Below are 19723 nucleotides of genomic sequence, written 5' to 3' on the forward strand. Positions count from 1 at the left end.
ACCGGAAACACATGTATGGAAGTATTAGTGCGTTTGTGAAGCCAGGGGAATTGCAACACATGTGCGCCCGGGCAACTACCTGAAAAAAAAGAATTTCTGCATTTAGTAGACAGGTGTGAGATGCAGGGTTTGAGGGACCTCAGGTCACTTTATTGTCCAACAAGTATCATGTGATCTGGTGTTTGAAAAGCATTGTGTATCTCCTCCAAAATGCCATATGCGCATTGATGCATGTCCACATGTGCACTTTGTAGTATTAGTCCAGTGGAAATTAGGCACCACAAAACTTTCGCAACAATATTACATGATCCAGTCAATAATCCACAGTCCTACACTTCGTAAGAAATTCACTATGGCATAGTTGATAAGACACTTGGCCTTAAGTCTGAGGTTCCGAGTTCCAATCCTGTCAAGCATCTACATCCTTGGATAAGATTTTTTTACTCACCACGTCCCTCAGGACCCAGTTGTATGAATAATTCGTACCTAGCAAAGCTGCACGATAGGATAATAACGGCAGGGCCCTCTAGTGGAGCAATAGCTTCCCTGAATAAAGGAGGCCGTATCATTATTATTGTTATTGTTATCATTATTACTATTATTACTTTTATCATCATTATCAAACCTCTTGTTGTATCATAGGGCGTAATTATATCGTCTGCAACATAAATCCTGTGTGAGATATACTGTATAAACAATTAACAGGTGTCATGTAGTTGGTTTGCATGGAAATTTTCACTTTACAAAGCACTGCCTACAATGTAAGTTAGCTCCTTTTCGCTTGCTTACTTGCAGATTTTGTAGTTGTGAATTCGTGACTATGTGACTGTGTAGAATGAGGAAATGAAAACTGAACGTATGGCGTCTCACATCATAGCTCCAATTAAGTAAAACAGAAAGAGGAAGCGAGAAAAATCAGTTTTTCAAGTAATTGTGCTCTCTCTCTCTCTCTCTAGATACATAATTACACCTTTCCCAGCATTGTGAAATGCAGTATGATTTAAAGGGATGCAAAATGACAGATGATGAAATGTGCATGGTGCTGTTTAAGCCTTTGGCTGTCCATTTTGCGCAACTTCCTCAATATCTTGCAGTCTGTTTACTTTCGATGCAGGTACATACGTACCACGTGGCCCTGCCATCCCGGACCGAGTTCAGGATGTTATCTGGTTTAGAAGGGTTAACCCAGGAAAGGCTAAAGTGCACCAAGGAAGTGTCCCATAGATATTTCTCTGTCTGTTATCTTGATGAGTTCCTTTTTGTGCAGGAAGTTTATAAATACCTCCTGTGTGTGGTCTTCTTAACCCGTTGAGGACGGACTGATTTGACTATAACACGCATTTCCCATAGACACCTCGGGACTCATCTCCAACAGGTTAATGTTACCTGCCATGGTAGCTTGTAAAGTTTATACAGTTTGTATTGTGATTCTGCGTGCACCACACAGTATGAGTAAACAGTTAGAAAACAACAAGAAAGATTATATATCATACGGTGCACAAATGCATACCTGCTCTGCATAGTGTAGATGTGAAGAAGTGTTGAAATCCTCATGCAAGTCGCAGTATTGATTTTATTCATTTCTTAATGATGTATCCTATCTTGCTGAGAACACAGTCTATCGTTCACTGGTGATATGCAGACTTTCATATATAGATATTGTATGAACTGGGTTAGACCATTATCTACCTTAAAGGTAGGGAATCCCATTTGCATGCCTTAAATGAAGAGTTGTATAAATACAGTGGTATGTTGAAGAGAGTATCATTTTAGAAACTCCCATAAAGTATTGAAAGTGGAAGGTAACATTTAGTACACTTTTTTGACCGTTAGATTTTGAATTGAATTTTTTTCGGGGCTCACCGTAAATTCCAGTACATTACTAGGCTACCTTTGCAGACCCATGCACTGCATGTGTGTCCATCATGTATATTTTCTGAAGAAAGTTCATCAAAACTTACAAACATTTCTATATACATTCTTGCAACACACTCTATATGTTATTACATCAGCTCTTATACATTTAGATTTGTGTTTATAGATAAAAAAAATACAGAAGACTGCAGCAAAAAGGCTTAAGTGTGGCTGACACACAGAACTACTGAGTAGTTGAGTTTTGTGCATTATTCAAATTGTAGATAACTGTTGACTTTTAAATTTCTCAGCAGTGGCCTAAACAAGTCCCCTGAGGTTCATATTTAATGTTTTGCTGCATTTTGGGAGGTGTGTAAAAGGTATCCCCTACCTTTAAATGAGAAACTGGACATGGATATCTTTTGCAGAAAAAAATATCTCTCTTTCTTTTTGTCTTTTTTTTTTTTGAAGGGGGGGGGGGGGGGCGGGGCAGGGTTAGGAAGACGGCAACTGAATTATCTTAGTACATTGATAGAGTGTAATGATGTAAAATTGTTCAAATATATATTTACATGTATATGAATTTATATTTGTAGTGTATATATGTATACTATTATATTTATTTTTTAATGTAAATATCAGTGTGTTGTTTCATCATCACTGCAGAATATCTGCTTACTGAGTTTTGTTTTGTTTTTTCTCTTGCACTCTGCATTTTATATTGTGGTGATTAGTCAAATTCCCCTCAGCATTTGGAGATACATTATCCTGTGACAGTGACATTTTGTTGCATGTTCATGTGGGCTGAACATCGTCCTATATTCATCACTGGATAGTAAACAATTGAACAATGGAACAATGAAGATTTTGACCCGCTCAGTGGAATAAATGTTTGTATTCTTCAGAGCAGCTGACTAATATGGCTCATGATACGTTCTATATTGTAGTTTTAAGGAAGTCTCAAAATGAAACTGCATCTCTATTTCAGGCTCAATAGAGTTTTTGTTTCTGTTTTTGTTCTTGTTGTTGCTGTTGTTGTTGTTATTGTTGTTGTTGTTGTTGTTGTTGTTGTTGTTGTTGTTGTTGTTGTTGTTGTTGTTGTTGTTGTTGTTTTTGTTGTTGTTGTTGTTGTGGAAGGAATGTGTTTCCAAGTGCATTGATAAAGCCATGTCTTGGAACAGATGATGAGGCTTGTTGTTGGAATTGAACACAATAGGCGTTTTCACATCAGCCCGATAAAAATCCAAGCTCGAGATATTTTTTTATTTCCCAAATCAGAAAATAGCGCGCTATTTCCAAACATCGGGCTGATGTGAAAACGCCTATTGTTCTTTATAACCACAGGGCTTATAATGCTATTACCAGTTGATTATGAGTTAATCAGCTTTGCCATGTACATAGTAATGACCTCCATCTATTTATTAATCATTTCAAACCCTTCAGATGGAATATTTTGTTTGCTCCATCCTCCACCAGTCATCTGCATAATGTTAAGTTTGATAGTGTATGCAACATTGACTAAAATTCCTGCAGTGAATGTGAATCAATACCAAAAATAATACATAAAATGTATATAACATAATAGTGTTTAATAGTGTATACCAACATTTCTAAACTCTCTCTGTAATATGGTACATTGGAATTGGTGGAATGCTACCAGATATTGTGAAAAATTCACAAACCAGGGCCTTGTTTCATAAAGCTGTTTGTAAATTTGCACACAACTTTATAAACGACTTCAATATGGCAAGCCAAGTAGGTTTCCTAATTATTGTTGATATGTTGATATCATAAGCTAAAGTTGAAATTTGCAGATGATAATGATTATTCTTACATTTTAACATACGTTTTTAGTTGAAAGTGTTTTTTTGCCCTGATGTAAATGAAATATTGACATACAGTCACTCTCTGTCAAAAGATGATGAAAAAAAATGGGCACACATATTGACACTTCATATTCCAGTCATTCATAAAGTCATGCGTAACTTTACCAACAGCTTTATGAAACAGGGCCTAGGAGAATTTCAAAGTAGAGCTGAGTTGAGGAGTGTGAACTCCATTGTTTCCTCAGCATATAGATGAGATCAGGTCCTCCGGACTCGACTGCTCTACTCACATCTGACAGTAATTTAGATTTTAGCCGTGCATTGATTTCCACCGTAACTCCCATCTTAACTCACATAGACACATAGACAAAAATATGGACTGACAGACAGACAGTCACATACGTATGCAGCCCCCCTCTCCCCCCCCCCCCACAAAAAAAACAAACAAACAAACCACACACACTGAATGGACAGATGTTTGTTGACATTTTTTTTTTCTGAGTCCACAGGGTTTAGAGCAAATATTCTCTCACATCTGCAGATTACTCATAAAAAAGTACGAAAGAAAAAAAAGAGTAATGAATACCAATGAACAACATGCTTTGATACTTGCAACTGGGAGATTAATGTCAATCAAAATTAATAATGTTTAGGATTTCCCTAGGAAAGTGTTTTTCTCTATTTTTCTTTTGTTGTTTCGCAGACACCTCAAGATAATTTTTTTAATTGGTGATACCAGTGCAAGGATTACAGTGTACTTCCATGGTAAGTAACATTGCCCCTTAAAATAACAATGTGATAATGTATATGGTCCTGAATCATAGAGCTGTATTATACATCGAGCTGTATTATGCGGCTGTCCTGAATGCTCTGCATACTCTGGTTTGTGTGACGTAGGCTTGGAGATAAAATCCATACCAAAATATAGTGTACAATTTGTTGTTGGTTGTTGTTGTTGTTTTTTTTGCCATTGGCAATGCTCTGCCATGGGTTACAAGCTCCTGAACACAACACTGACGTCAGATGGCGCTATTCTCTTCATCATTGATTCGCCTGATGCAGCTGCCCTAGCACTGTGAAATGTGAATTAGGTGAAAGCGGCAACATTAGTAGAACACATCAGTGAAAGTTTGAGGAAACACGGACAATCGATGCAAAAGTTATGAATTTTCAAAGTTTTGGTGTTGGAACCGCTGGACGAGGAGACTACTAGACGTTATGACGTCATGTGGACAACAATATAAAGAAAATATAAAGGGAATTCCACAAAAATTCATTTTTCATCAAAATTATACATTCTATAAACTTGATACTGACATATATTAAGGGTAGTCATTATTCCGCCTGCTTTCTGAAAGCGGTTGGTCAAGTGCTCTTTCATTATGCTAGAAAAATAAAAGCTTGTTGAATTTTCTTTATATTTTCTTTATAATTGTTGTCCACACTTGATGTCATAAACTTAAGTAGTCTCCTCATCCAGCGGTTCTAACACCAAAACTTTAACAATTCATAACTTTTGCATCGATCGTCTGATTTTCCTCAAACTTTCGCTGATGTGTTCTACTAATGTTGCTGCTTTCACTCAATCCACAAACGCTTGTATAAGTTTGTACTTCGGAGTTTACTAATGCAGTCTGTCTGATTTCTGTAAAAACATTCGTAATAAAAGAACATCTATGAAGAAAAATGATGAACCAAATAATTGGAAAAAGAAATTATAAAAATCCCAATTTAGATGCAACTTTGGCTTCGGCTCATCTGATTCGAACAGATTAATTTGATTTGATTCGTTTTGATTTATTTTTCCATAACAATCATGAAAATAACATACAAATGAAAAAAAAAACTATGTGAACGAAACATGATCATTAAAGTAGTTCCAATTTAACTTTTACTCCTACTTCTACTACTACTTATACTACCACTACTACATCGTATTATCATACCACTATCACTTCCGCTACCACTACTACTACTACTATAAGCTGTACAACTACTCCCTTCTGACCGTCTCTCTCCCTCTCTCTCTCTCTCTCTCTCTCTGGCTTCCCCTTCGACTCACACACACACATACACACACATACACACACTCACACACTCACATGTCGGTATATACACACAGAACACATCCGATTAAATAATGATAATATATACACAAATGTTTATCTTGGAATTTTCCGCGTGTTGGACTTCGAATATTGTAATTATTAGAAGAAAGAGTCTCAAGTACGCCATGGATCCAACGAGAAGTTTTTTTATTACAAAATTTTCGGTCTACCTCAGACCTTCGTCAGTGCAAAGACGTTGGATCCATCTCGTTGGATCCATGGCGTACTTGAGATTCTTTCTTCTTCTTCTTCTTCTTCTTCTAATAATAATGATAATAATAATGATAATAACAATAATAATAATGATAATAATAATAATAATAATAATATATATATATATATTCTACGAAATTGTTTCTTTGATTAAAGAAATTACGAAAATGAGTTGCACGATTTAAAGAGCGATAGTTTAATTGGCATGTTCATCTCAATCATAACAGTTTACATTATCCTGTTACTAATGTACTCACACTGTACAGAAATGTCAGATTAGAATAGGGAAGGCTTGCAGTGCCATCCACAGTCGTGAAAGCAGTCCATGTCCTGGGACACAAATATGTTAATATCGGCAAATGAAACTGTGAGAGATAATTTATTCGTAATAAGCTTGGGGGGGGGGGTTGGTGAGGAAGGAAATTGTTACTCACAAAATGTTTGATAGTTTATAATACCCGTTGCTTCAAGGGGATGGGAAACGACTTCTGGCTTTAACCAAAGACAAAAAAGAAAAAAAAAAACACAAATTAAAGGTATTAAACTCATAGGATTCTGTTAACCATTACTGCACGTCAAATTATAGTCAGTCATGTCAGTTGTTACGGTCATAGATTATCATCTTTGGAGGGTTTAACAACTTCGACGGGGAAATTGTCTCATCAAAATGCAGATTTAAAATCTTCATTAAAATCATGCGTCTTCACCACATACCATTCCCCTTCCTCCCACCTCCCCCCCCCCCAAAAAAAAAACCCAAAACAAAACAAAACTTCACGAACGATGTCTACAGTAAAGTTGTTTTGGTACGACGTGCTAAAATCAATCCTTTGCTTTAACTGATTATGTCCTAATCATAAACCCGAAAGAACTGTAGATGTATCGACCGGCGCCATGCAATAATGACGTTATTCTGTCAGCAACCTTTGACCCTCGGAATGCACGCTAGTTTTTTCAATGATGCCAGTACCAGTTGTGGTTAGGATTATCCCCTCTGTGATTCCCATAATTCCCATTATACCAATCATGCCAGTAGTACCAAGAGTCGTAGTCATTGCCTTCATGACTATTCGAGTCCTCCCAGCTTTCATCGAGGTGGTTCTTCAACCACCACTCCCACCAGTCATTCCAAGACAGGGTGGTGGTGGTCGGCGGTGTAGGGCTGGTCTTGGGGATCAGCCTGACGGACGCGTGGAATCCCTTCTGTCTCTTCCAGCCCGTAACAAGCTCGAGGGTCAAAGAGTTGGATTCCGACGTCATCGTGCTCGGTAGCTGGGTTCCACACAGTCTGGGGCCAAATCGAAATGGTGGTGAATAATGATTATGATTTTGAATAATGATCGCTGATGTCATTCTTATTTTTGGGAAAAAGATCAGACAGAGGCACACTCAACATATGTGGCATACTAAATTTTTAACACTGCTTTCTCCAACAACCTAAAAGATATAGGATTGATTTCTCATCCTGTGCTTTCATGGAACACAAAACCCCCAAATTTTCGAAAGCCAATATAACCTTACTTCTAATGATTTACTCACTTCTAACAATCCGTTTGATTTTTCCATATATATATATATATATATATATATATATATATAATGTAGAATTAATGAGTTGATATAATACATGTATACACACACGTATATAATATATGACACATATATTATCTATAATTACATAAACACAAGTTATGTAAATGCATGTATATATATACAGACAGAAATGTAAAGAAAGAAAGAAAGACAGACAGACAGACAGACAGACAGACAGAAAGGAAAGGAACAAGGAGGTGGCAGAGAGAAACTCGGACTGTAATACAAGTTGATCGTGATAAGATTTACCTAAACGCATCGACTGTAGGTCCGAGATCGAGAGACAAGTAGGTAGAGGTGCATGAGTCAGTCACTGCTCCACTGCTGCCAACTTTGAACTTTTTAAATGTGATCTCAATCACATACCCTGTCGGGGCAGTAACGGTGTATGAACACGTGAAGTGTTTAGGGAACTTATTCGGATAGTTTATAGATTTAACTGAAAGGCATGTTGTGTCTTCGGTAAGTTCGTAAACCTCGTTGCACGGAGGTTCAGTTGGGGCCTTTGTGGTAGGAGGTTCGGTTGGAGTCTTTGTGGTAGGAGGTTCAGTTAGCACCTTAGTGGTAGGAGGCTCGGTTGGAGGTTTTGTGGTAGGAGGTTCAGTTGGCGCTTTTGTGGTAGGAGGCTCAGTTGGCGCCTTAGTGGTAGGGGGTTCAGTTGGCGCCTTTGTGGTAGGAGGTTCAGTTGGCGCCTTTGTGGTTGGAGGCTCAGTTGGCGCCTTTGTGGTAGGAGGCTCAGTTGGCGCCTTAGTGGTAGGAGGCTCAGTTGGCGGCTTAGTGGTAGGGGGTTCAGTTGGCGCCTTTGTGGTAGGAGGTTCAGTTGGCGCCTTTGTGGTAGGGGGTTCAGTTGGCGCCTTTGTGGTAGGAGGTTCAGTTGGCGCCTTTGTGGTAGGAGGCTCAGTTGGCGCCTTTGTGGTAGGAGGTTCAGTTGTCGCCTTTGTCGTAGGAGGTTCAGTTGGCGCCTTTGTGGTAGGAGGCTCAGTTGGCGCCTTAGTGGTAGGAGGCTCAGTTGGCGCCTTTGTGGTAGGAGGCTCAGTTGGCGCCTTTGTGGTAGGAGGCTCAGTTGGCGCCTTAGTGGTAGGAGGCTCAGTTGGCGCCTTAGTGGTAGGGGGATCAGTTGGAGACTTTGTGGTAGGAGGTTCAGTTGGGGCCTTTGTGGTAGGAGGCTCAGTTGGAGCCTTAGTGGTAGGAGGTTCGGTTGGAGCCTTTGTCGTAGGAGGCTCGGTTGGCGCCTTAGTGGTAGGAGGCTCAGTTGGAGACTTTGTGGTAGGAGGTTCAGTTGGCGCCTTTGTGGTAGGAGGCTCAGTTGGCGCCTTAGTGGTAGGGGGATCAGTTGGAGCCTTTGTCGTAGGAGGTTCAGTTGGCGCCTTTGTGGTAGGGGGTTCAGTTGGTGCCTTTGTGGTAGGAGCCTCAGTTTGCGGCTGAGTGGTAGGAGGCTGAGTTGGAGGTGCAGTGCTAGGTAACAATACAGTGTACGTAGCTCTAAAGCCAGGATAGTTGATCGACTCGTCGGACCGGAACCAGATCATTATTTCTTGCCCGACAGAATATATCGTACTGGGCAGGGTTGACCCGCAGTATTGTTCACCGCCATAAGTGGGGTTTTCTGCCATGACCTCAACGTAGTCCCACAAACAACCCTGGGGCTCAGCCGGCTCCAGCGAAAATGCTTCAAATGTCAATTCTATAACTGCACCCTCTGGTATGTTTTCAGGCTACATAAAAGATAAGAACATTGATAATTTTTATCAGTCTGAATATCGACATAGACAAGACACGTAAAATCAATAGCTCCTCATAATTATATTTTCCTCCTCTTATTCGTCTTTTGTTTGGTTTTGTTTTTGTTTGTTTTTACGTAGAAAATGGTATTTTGAAGCTCTAGCATCTCATTGATTTCTCATGCTCTTTCAGGGAAAATATGAAATCGTAGTTTGGAGCCGTTTAAAGAATCCATCCTCAATCTGTACATGCACTATTAACAAGCATAATGAACCAATACCTTAAAAAAGAAACTTTTGCTTCCACTCATACAGTTTATCAATAGTTACGGCATGTTTCCTATACACTATGTCCCAAAAAAATACAACGGGACCCCCCGCAAATGATATCTTTAAAAATAGTGAATCAATCTGAATACAAATTCAGGGTATGAAACTATAACTCATTGCCCACATCATACAGAAAACCCCATTCGATTTGCTTCAGTGGTTAAAGAAAAATGAGGAATTTTGTAGAGGATGTCGGGAATCTCTTTTGTCCCAGTTCTGTCTGTTATTCACACACTAGAGCATTGAATTGCTAGAATTGGAAAAATTAGACTCATGACATGCTTTACAACAATCTACATTTCTCTCTGACCGCTTAACCAAATTGAAGGAGGTTTTCTGCAAAATAGAGCTAAGATGTTATATTCTAAGGCCCCGAAGTAGCACTTAGACAGGCCGATCATTTTGGATGTTATCAATTCGAAAATTTGATTGTAATTTTTGAGGGACATACTGCAGTATGTCCCACAAAAATTACAATCAGATTTTCGCATTGATAATATCCAATATGATTTTTTTTTTTCAATGCTACTTCAGGGTCTTAAAATATAACATCTTAGCTCCATTTTGCAGAAATCCCCATTCGATTTGGTTAAGCGGTCACAGAGAAATGGGGATTCTACTAAAGCATGTCATGAGTCTGATTCTTCCAAGTTTAGCACTTCGATGATTTTATGTGTGAACAATAGACAGAACTTGGACAAAAGAGATTCCCGACATCCTCTGCAAAATTCCTCATTTCTCTTTGACCACTGAAGCAACTCGAATGGGGTTTTCATACCCTGAATTTGTATTTAGATTGATGCAATATTTTTAAAGATATCATTGCGTAGGGCCCCGTTGTAATTCTTTTTTTTTTTGGGGGGGGGGGGACATACGTACATGCCTCAATGAAAGTAGATAGATTCCCCCCCCCCCCCCAAAAAAAAAAAAGTTCGATATTTACAGTAAATATAGTACTGTAGCAAGCATTGATACAATCATTTCACTCATTACCTCCAACATTAGGGTAAAACTGTCAAGATACACCGCATCATTATAATCAATAACGGAAGTGAAATGTGCAATGGAAACGACATACAGGCATAATGAGGGATGGACTACCCTTCCCGTTCCCCCCCCCCCTTGTTTTTTGTTTATAGCTCATCCCGTCCCTGCTGGGAAGAACACAGTGCCCCACAGTGTGAGAAACACAGTGTGAACACAGTGTGAATACATTGTGAACACATTGTGAAATCTCTTCACACTGTTAAATTCGAGCGTTTTAACATTGTGAACACATTGTGAATCAACAATTCACAGTGTGACACAGAACATTACCATGTGAAAATTCTGGGAAAACCAAACCACAGTGTGAAATCATCTCTACACTGTTCAATTCTAGCGTTTTCCACATAGTGGACTATGTGACCACACTGTGAACGCACTGTGGGACACTGTGTTCTTTCCAGGAGGGGTAATCGCGCTATAATGTTTCTTTATGCATTATTTTTCTTACCTTGATATAATACATACAGACTGTACTGTCCGGGTAATTCCCAGTACCATAGTTGGGCGATTCAATTACGCCAGATGTCGCATTGTAGGTTACCTCACAGGCTGTTTGTGGCAACAGTATAACAAAGGCAGTTGTGAAAATACAACAGATAAACACACATACTGTAGTTACAGTGAACATACTGTATCTGGCGATGCTCGTTATTCCTAAGGTTCATTAATTCCGATAATGAAATAAGATTCATTTCCAAAACACACTCATTTTCCCTATACCTAGAAGTTCGTTAATCTGAAAAAATGAAAATGGTTCGTTAATTCGAACACGAAATTATGGCGTTATTTCGAAAGTGCGTTAATTGAAAATTGAAAGGAGGCTCGTTATCAAAAAAATAATCACAAACGATGTAGAATCCGTATTTCCGGAATACGTTTAAAAGGTAGGCCTACTTAGTTTGCAGTAAGTGGTGATGATGTTCACTATGTGACACACACAGATCGACACATATTATAATTATTGTACGTATGTTATATACCCTACAAAACATGAAAAGAAACCGGGTGTGATTTATGTAATGCAACAAAGCGATTTGGGGGGGGGGGGGGGGTATTCTCTGTTCACGACGAAACTGCATAGCAAGATCATATTATACAGACAAATGCTCACTTACGTTCCGTGTAATCTGACGACTCGGTTTGGCAGGTTGTACCAGTGTATTCTTCGGGACAGACGCATTCGCACCTCTCATTGAGGTAGCCTTCGTTTTCGCAAATGAGATCGGATGAACAGTTCTCTGCACAGTTGTAGATCAGATTGGCTAATTTGGCGTCCTTGAAGCTGAGACCGTCGCGCTGTCCCATATTCGCCATTTCGAATGGATCCAGCGTCGTGATCGTCGGAAGGTCAGTATTGTTGGCAAAGGCCTGGATATAATATGGAGGAACACACAATTAGTGATCTATCACTTGGTCTACTCCCACTTCGTTTTTATAGCTATCTAATCGCAACCCACCTGGTCTAATCCTGTTTCGCCTACAACCAGTTCGTCTATTGGCCATTGAATTTTTAGTCCAATTGCCACTTAGCCTCATAACCAGTTGCTCTACTTCCAGATGGGCTAAGCCCACTTCGTCTAATACCCATAGTTTAATAGACAAAATGGAAAACGACAAAACTGCAATTAGACCATCTGGTCATTAGGCAAAATGATAAGTAGCCAAACTGGGCATTAGACCAAGCGAGAAGTAGATCAAAAGGGCATTAGACGAAATCGATAGTAGACCAAGCGAGTTCAGCCGTAGCCAGGGGCGGAAGGGCGCCCCCCCCCCCCACCTTTGATATTGTAAACGCGCCCCCTCTTTACGGAATTCCTGGATCCGCCCCTGGTAGTGGTGTTAGACGAACTGAAAAAGTGGACCATCTGATGGTAGATCAATGAGGCAATAAACCAACACACAAACGCACGCACACACACACACACACACACACACATATATACTTCTGAAAAGCATCTCCAAAAACAAATCAATTCTTGCTGACAGCAATTTTGGTCTATCCTTTATTTACCTGTTCAAAATCTCATCGTTCATTTGTCATTAGTTAATTCTGTATGCTCACTGCAACGACTTATTACCACCTGCCATGTCCTATGACAGAGTGATCGTGTAGCTGAGATCCCTCTTTTACATGTTTGACGATGGAGTAAAATTGTGCTATAGAAATCGCTGACCAAAATGTAGATGCCCAATACATCGATCTCACTATATTCTTGCAGTAAGTACTGCATGCACACGCCCGAATATTGTGCGTCCGTTCGTTATCGTCAAAACGTTGAATCTATTCTGCATTCATGTGATGCTTACAATTTTTTACCCTTGGGTTGAGGCAGGACAGCAGGCAATGCCAGAGAGCGCATTGACAAAGTTATAACACATGACGACGAACAAGACCAAGGAATAAAGGAGGGTGCGATTTAAAAAAAAAAATGTAGAAAAGAAAACAAAACCTCACTGTTGAGCCGTAGTGCATGAGGGAACCGATGTCGTAAGATACCGTCATAATGACTTCATCTTCCACTAACTTAATAAAGTTGTTCTCGACGCCAGCACCATCCTGAATGTTGGAAAAGTAAACTTTTATGTAGTCGTCTCGGTCTGGTCTCTGCTGTTCGTGAAAGAATCCAATAGCATGACCTATTTCGTGAGCCGTTGTCCCTAGCTGAAATATAAAGGGAAAAGAAAACCTATGGACGTCAAGGAATAAATGGGTCAATTCACATGATTTCAATAATCTCCCTAATGATAAAGATTTTGCAAATGTTTGCAGTGACACACAGCAAGTAGCTTTTAAAGAAAAGGGGTTATGATTGTCACTCTGGACTGTGAAAGTATACAAACAGGGAAGGGTAAATATGATGCCTGGTGGCTTTTTTTTTTTTTTTTTAGCATGCACCTAGGCGATCATGAGGGGTCGGGTTCTCGCTGATATTATGGTAATGTATTCTTGTGCTCTCAGTCCGTCGTATGATATTGTCTAGTCATTGGTTTGTTAACAATAGCCTGGGAGCATTAAAACAAATACCATGACAATATCTGATAACGATAAGTGATGTAGACCTCGTGTTTACAGTATAGTTGGTAGTGACCTTGAATTCGATACAAGTACTTTAATCAGACATGTAACATGTGTAAAGAATAGTGATCACCATGGTGTTCATGCTGATAATAATGATAAAAGGAAAAATAACGTCACAACAAATCCTGTAAGTTGTATTCGGCAGAATTTCCAACTGTATACATAAATCTCTGCAGTGCTCGTTTAAACTACGAACTGACGAAAATTAATCACTATAAGTTATTTGGGCATTTTTTATCATTTCAACTATACCGGGTGTCCCAAAAAAGCGGAACGGTGGATTTTCAGTACTTTGCGTTCTAAAAGTGATATATTTTTTGACATCATTAGAAAGAGCATTTTCCGCAGAAGACAATGATACCAAAATCATTAAATTTGGTTCAGTACTTTTTATTCTACGCTAATTTCTGAAAATGCAGTCATTTTCAAATTTCGCCGGATTTTGGGGACTTATGAGATAATAATTTGAGTGCGACACGCGATCCATACGGTGAATATTGTGTAAGCTCGCTTTCACACTGGGCACTGGCCAGGAAAAAGCAGTGTGTGTGTGTGTGTGTGTGTGTGTGTGTGTGTGTGTGTGTGTTTGTGTGTGCGCGCACCCAATATGAAAGCGTTATCTTTTGTTGACATGGATCAACGAGCTTATACAATTCGCCGTATGGAACGCGTGTCGCATCCAAATTATTATCTCATAAGTCGCAAAAAATTGAAAATGACTGCATTTACAGAAATTGGCGTAGAATAAAAAGTACTGAACCAAATTTAATGATTTTGGTATCATGGTCTTCTGCGGAAAATGCTCTTTCTAATGATGTCAAAAAATATATCACTTTTAGAACGCAAGATACTGAAAATCCACCGTTCCGCTTTTTTGGGGACACCCGGTATATATCTCATGTATATCAATAGATAATGTGGTAAATCTGTGATATTTTGCTCTTTCGGCCTACGTGGTGAAGAGCTGTACAAAGGGCTGCCATATATCCTCTATTGGTAACGACCAACACGATCTCGTACCTTATCTATCACTTTCGATGTAGTTTTATACATATATAGTGTATACACGTGTATAATTTATATAATAGTACAAACCCATAATTATGTTTCTCATACTTACCCCATTACATCCACTTCCGATTGAAATATCTTGCGTGCCTTGATCACCGATTCGTCCGACGTAAGACCAGCAGCTGAAGGAAACACAAAAACAAAAACAAAGACAAACACACACACACACACACACACACACACACACATCGCCACTCAAGTTAAAGTGCATAACTAACAAAACACGGCGAGGAATATTACATGGAGATGGGAGTACACTTGGGGGTGGGGCATGCCGACAAGCCTTCTATTTTTCTCAAACTCGTTTAAAAGTCACAAACGGCTCTGAATGGTGTTTTTTTCTCTCATTTTGTGAGACGTTGCATTTGATAGGGTCAAATGTTTGACAGTAATAACTTAGTTTCTCCCCGTGTCATACATTTATGTTTTGAATTACTCGTATGTTTAGTAAAATATTCTGGTGCAATATTCCTTTTGTCATTATTACTTAAAATATTCCTATGGCAATCTCTTGGAATGACACCTCTTGCTGAAAGACTAATAAGAATGATACGAATCTTTATCGAACATTTATGTAAACATGACCTAAACACATCGACATCATGGCTTAAGCTCGAAGTTTGTGGTAAATTTCAACTTTGGTCGTGGTCTGTCTTAGGTCGAAAGTAATCAATGCCAGTTCGAGAGCCCTCAATAGTTCGAGCCAGATGACGACGACTTCACGCCACTTTACATTATATCGTTTGCTGATGTCTTACATGGCTAATTTCAAATGTTTAAGGAGATCAAAGCTCAAATATAAATGTGGATTGGGTGAAAGCAGCAATACTAGAAGAACAAATCAGTGAAAGTTTGAGGAAAATCGGACGACCAATTCAAAAAAGTTGTAAAGCTTCGGTGCCGTGATCGCTTGATAAGGAGACTGCTACACTCCATGACGTCATTATGGACATCAATATAAAGGAAAATGAAGGAAATAAATATATTCCGCTTTTATAGCATAATGAAAGAGCACTTGACTTACCTCTTTCAGAAAGCAGGAGAAATAATATTACCCTTGATATACGTCAGTGACAAGTCGCTTTTCACGAAATATAGACCTTTGAGGAATTCTCCCTGTATGTTTTCTTTACAAGCTTGCTGCTGTCGAAAATGACGTCATTATGACTAGTCTCCTTATTGCGCGGTGATGGCATTGAATCTTTAAAATTCATAACATTTGAATTGATTGTCCGATTTTCCTCAAACTTTCACTGATGTGTCGTACTAATTACGCTGCTTTCACTCAAGACTCAATCCGCAATATATTTTGGCTTAGGTTTCCTGTATAATATAGTGCTCATTCGAAAAGCAAACGACTCACCCATCTCCCTTGAAGAAACGGATTTTCTGGTGGTACCCCAAACTGTTCCCGGTCGCCGTAGAGTAAGGTACAAACTTCAGGCAAGTTAGACTCATCCAGTGCTCCAATGCGTTCAGGATGTAAGACTCGTCATCGGCTGAAAAAAAATGAAATAAAACGAAAAAAGAAAACAAAACACTCAAAAGAAAAGAACAAAACCCTCCAGGAGAATGGGCGGAATAGACAGATGAAACTACAGCGACTGATAATCCCGGTTCAAACGAAAAGCAATGTCAGGTCAGTGTTCAGTGTTTTATTGCTTTTGTTGTTGTACTTCTTCTTCTTTTGACTTTTTTGTGTTGTGTCTCAATTAAAGTTAACAAATATTGAAAAGTTACGAAAGCGCGGAAGGAAAAAAAGAACTCGGTGTTTCGACACATGACATACATTCAAGAACATGAAGGGAGGGGGCCACGGGATAGATTTTGACAACATAATTGACAAAAATTATCTTTTGATAAGAAATGTGGTATCTGTGACAATTTACGACGAAAGCATCGTCAACAACATTTAACGCGGACGACCTCTCGGGGTGCCCTGTGAATGCCACGATAAATGACCCAGTAAATGAATTTTTGTCCTTTGAAATAACTTCCTTCTTGAAAGTGTTATTTGATAATGCAAACAGGTGACGATTCCTGTTACATAGTGTCATTCTTTTGTCGACCAATATATATATATATATATATATGACAATAACGGTGGCTCGATGGTCCGGGTCACTAAAAACTGATTCCGGGCCACCAAAAAAAGAGAGCTATTCTTTGGTTGCCCGACTTGTCAACTGACATTAACTATAGGATGGGTTGTTAATTTTCCTTTTATTTCGGGCAGCGAAATTTCTACTGGGGCTACCAAATTTAAAGATTTTTTTTTTTAGCCCTTTTAGGCTATCAGGGGGAAAAAGATAGTGTCAGCCTTGTGTATATAATACATATACATATACATATGCATACACACATACATACATATATACATACATATCATAATCTTAATACCTGATGTGGAGTCGATTTCGTACATGACTGTGTTCTGTGGCCATCGCTTGGTCAGGTCAGTGGTGGCCTTTCTTCTTTTTCGTTTTGGTCTCTGCTCTTCGGAAGAATCCGAACTTCCATCTTTCTGCTTTCGCCAAATTTCGTCACTTTCATCAACACTGATTTCCTCCTCACTTTCATCAACTTCATCGTCCTCTTGGAAGAGAATCCGTAGTTGCTCCACGGTCAGCTTCATGTCGCCACCGGTGACGTTTTGCTCGGCAGTGACGCTTGTCGACAACGGATCAACCTTCGTGCAAGAATCAAAACGTCTCATTTTGAGACCGTAATGGGAAATAGCCTAGTTTGAAACCTAAATCAAATTCCTTCTTCCAAAGAAAGTCAGTGTTCACGTACAAAGACAACGAAACTAAGTTTCCAGGACGACCAAGGATATAATTTTTCCAAACAAGATATATTATTTGTTAATAAATATCATGAAGTAGGACTAAGAATGTTTTCATGTCGAGTTCAAGAAACAAATTGCCCACATCATGAAGTGTTGACAAAATGATAATGATAATCATAATAATAACAATGATAATAATAATAATAATTATTATTATTGTTATTATTATTATCATCATTATTATTGTTATTATTATTATCATCATTATTATTGTTATTATTATTATTATCATTATTATCATAAGAACAACAAAAAACACTATTAAAGTTGCATCCTCGTAAAAACAACACACATTCCACTCTTGTCAGACGAACTCCATGTTATGAGAACGGATTTGAAAAAAATTATTGGACAAGTGGTACCGTAGAATGAATCAGGGCACTTCCGAAATGGTTACACATGCCATGTCGTGGCAACGTAACAGAGCTCCATTGTTGTCAGTGAAAGGGCCTTCCATGAAAACAGCCTTTGAGGTGAATGGGCTGTTAAAGAGATATCACTGTTGTTCATATCATTAGTAACTATGATCGTAGTTCCAGCTGTCATTTTAGTCCAGTCCGCTACAACGACTCACTCTCAATATTATCATTGTCATTGTCATTGGATAATTGTTAGTTTATAACTGAACTACTCGAGTAACTGGTAGGGACTAGTGTAAACTCTACAAACTCTACGAAATGATGACGAAATCAAAGAAGAAATTTAAAAAAAACCGAGAAGAGGGGAACGCTCAATGACAATGAAAGGAGCAAGCACCATACTTGGACCAGAAGTCTGCTAGGAAGGAGATATGACGGTAACAGTTAGGCTAAAATATGTAACCATCGATGAGAAATAAAAATATATAAGAGCAAAAGTTCTATCGAATTTTTACCGGGAAACTACAATAGATATAAAGCGGGGCATCAACGAAATAATCTCTTTTGCACCATTCCTGAATAGAATGGTGGAATAAATAGTTGATGCCATCATGGACATCCGTGCAGGGTATACAATAACGCAGAATGTGTTTGTAGCCAAAGTTTATACAGTGCAGAATGTGCAGGAACAATATTCTATAAAGATGCAATTTGTCTCTGCATCTATTGCATCGCTAAAGAGGCCGGTGAGAAAAGTGATGACGTAGTCCTCCTCTTGATCAACTCCCAACTGGAGCTCGACGTCGCGACGGTGTCACTGCGAGCGACCTTGATAGGAGTCACCGTATCACACCAAGACAACCCTCTGACAAGCCAAGACAGAAAACTCTCAGACATGAAAACCCATTATTTTGACATAATCTGGTCTGCTCGTCTAAAATACTCCATATCAAACTTTTAAGTTAACGTAAACAATTATATATTTGAAAGGAGAGATCGAAATTCCATTGGAGGTAGTATTGGATGCTATATTCCATGGAACCTATCATGCACCAGACGATCTGACTTGGAAATTGATACATTAGAGGTTAGCTTGAAATGTAAAGTAGGATAACTCTATATCATGGCTCATTGGTATTATGTGTCGTCCTCCGATCAGTAACTTCGAAATCCTTAATGAAATAGAAAATAATTTGGAGCCGGTTATGAATATTTCAAATAGGGTCTAAATCAGTAAATCTTCTTGTCTTAAGTTAACTCAATTGATCAAAACACCCACCAAAATCACAAACGAGAGTCGAGCACGTACAATGACTTGATAGTCTCGCTTATAGAAAAGAGTTGTGTAAATTCAGGTGCAATGTCATATGGGTTAAGTAATCAATTTTTTTCACATATTATGAGGTGATTATGATATCATGTACTGTTGAAAGCCAAAGAGCTCCAGAATGTAAAAGAAATTCACACCTTCCGTTCTTTTAAACCTTTTAATTGAGGAAGGTTTATCACTGAAGGATCCCACATTGGCTGAAACTTGTTCTACGAAAGTAATGATGTTGACCATCTTTGACAACTTTTCTAGGAAGACTTCAAGGTATACAAGATATTATGTCATAATAATGCTCCCAAAATGTGACCCCACCCCCCCCCCCCCCAAAAAAAAAGATAAAATGT

At 38.9% G+C, this 19723-nt stretch overlaps 2 protein-coding genes across 2 annotated transcripts in view; both read right to left on the bottom strand.

The window, feature by feature from the left end:
- Nucleotides 1–6955: 6955 nt before the first annotated feature.
- On the bottom strand, nt 6956–10647 carry LOC139716598 (uncharacterized). Its single transcript, XM_071628128.1, has 3 exons — nt 10639–10647; nt 7844–9309; nt 6956–7289 (listed from the first exon to the last, which is right to left on the bottom strand). The coding sequence occupies exons 1-3, from the start codon at nt 10645–10647 to the stop codon at nt 6956–6958; spliced, it is 1809 nt and encodes a 602-aa protein (XP_071484229.1).
- A 138-nt stretch (nt 10648–10785) lies between these two features.
- Nucleotides 10786–19723, bottom strand: part of LOC139716609 (blastula protease 10-like) — a 9886-nt gene continuing 948 nt past the window's right edge. Inside the window, exons 2-7 of the mRNA XM_071628139.1 lie at nt 17243–17531; nt 16206–16341; nt 14892–14964; nt 13148–13354; nt 11808–12060; nt 10786–10796 (exon numbers count right to left, since the gene is read on the bottom strand). Coding sequence (XP_071484240.1) covers nt 10786–10796; nt 11808–12060; nt 13148–13354; nt 14892–14964; nt 16206–16341; nt 17243–17531 — 969 coding nt within the window. The remainder of the gene's footprint in view (nt 10797–11807; nt 12061–13147; nt 13355–14891; nt 14965–16205; nt 16342–17242; nt 17532–19723) is intronic.

Source organism: Diadema antillarum, unplaced genomic scaffold (assembly GCF_040938485.1).
Source record: "Diadema antillarum isolate AM-2024a unplaced genomic scaffold, OU_Dant_1.0 scf00000007, whole genome shotgun sequence".
Classification (NCBI taxonomy): domain Eukaryota; kingdom Metazoa; phylum Echinodermata; class Echinoidea; order Diadematoida; family Diadematidae; genus Diadema; species Diadema antillarum.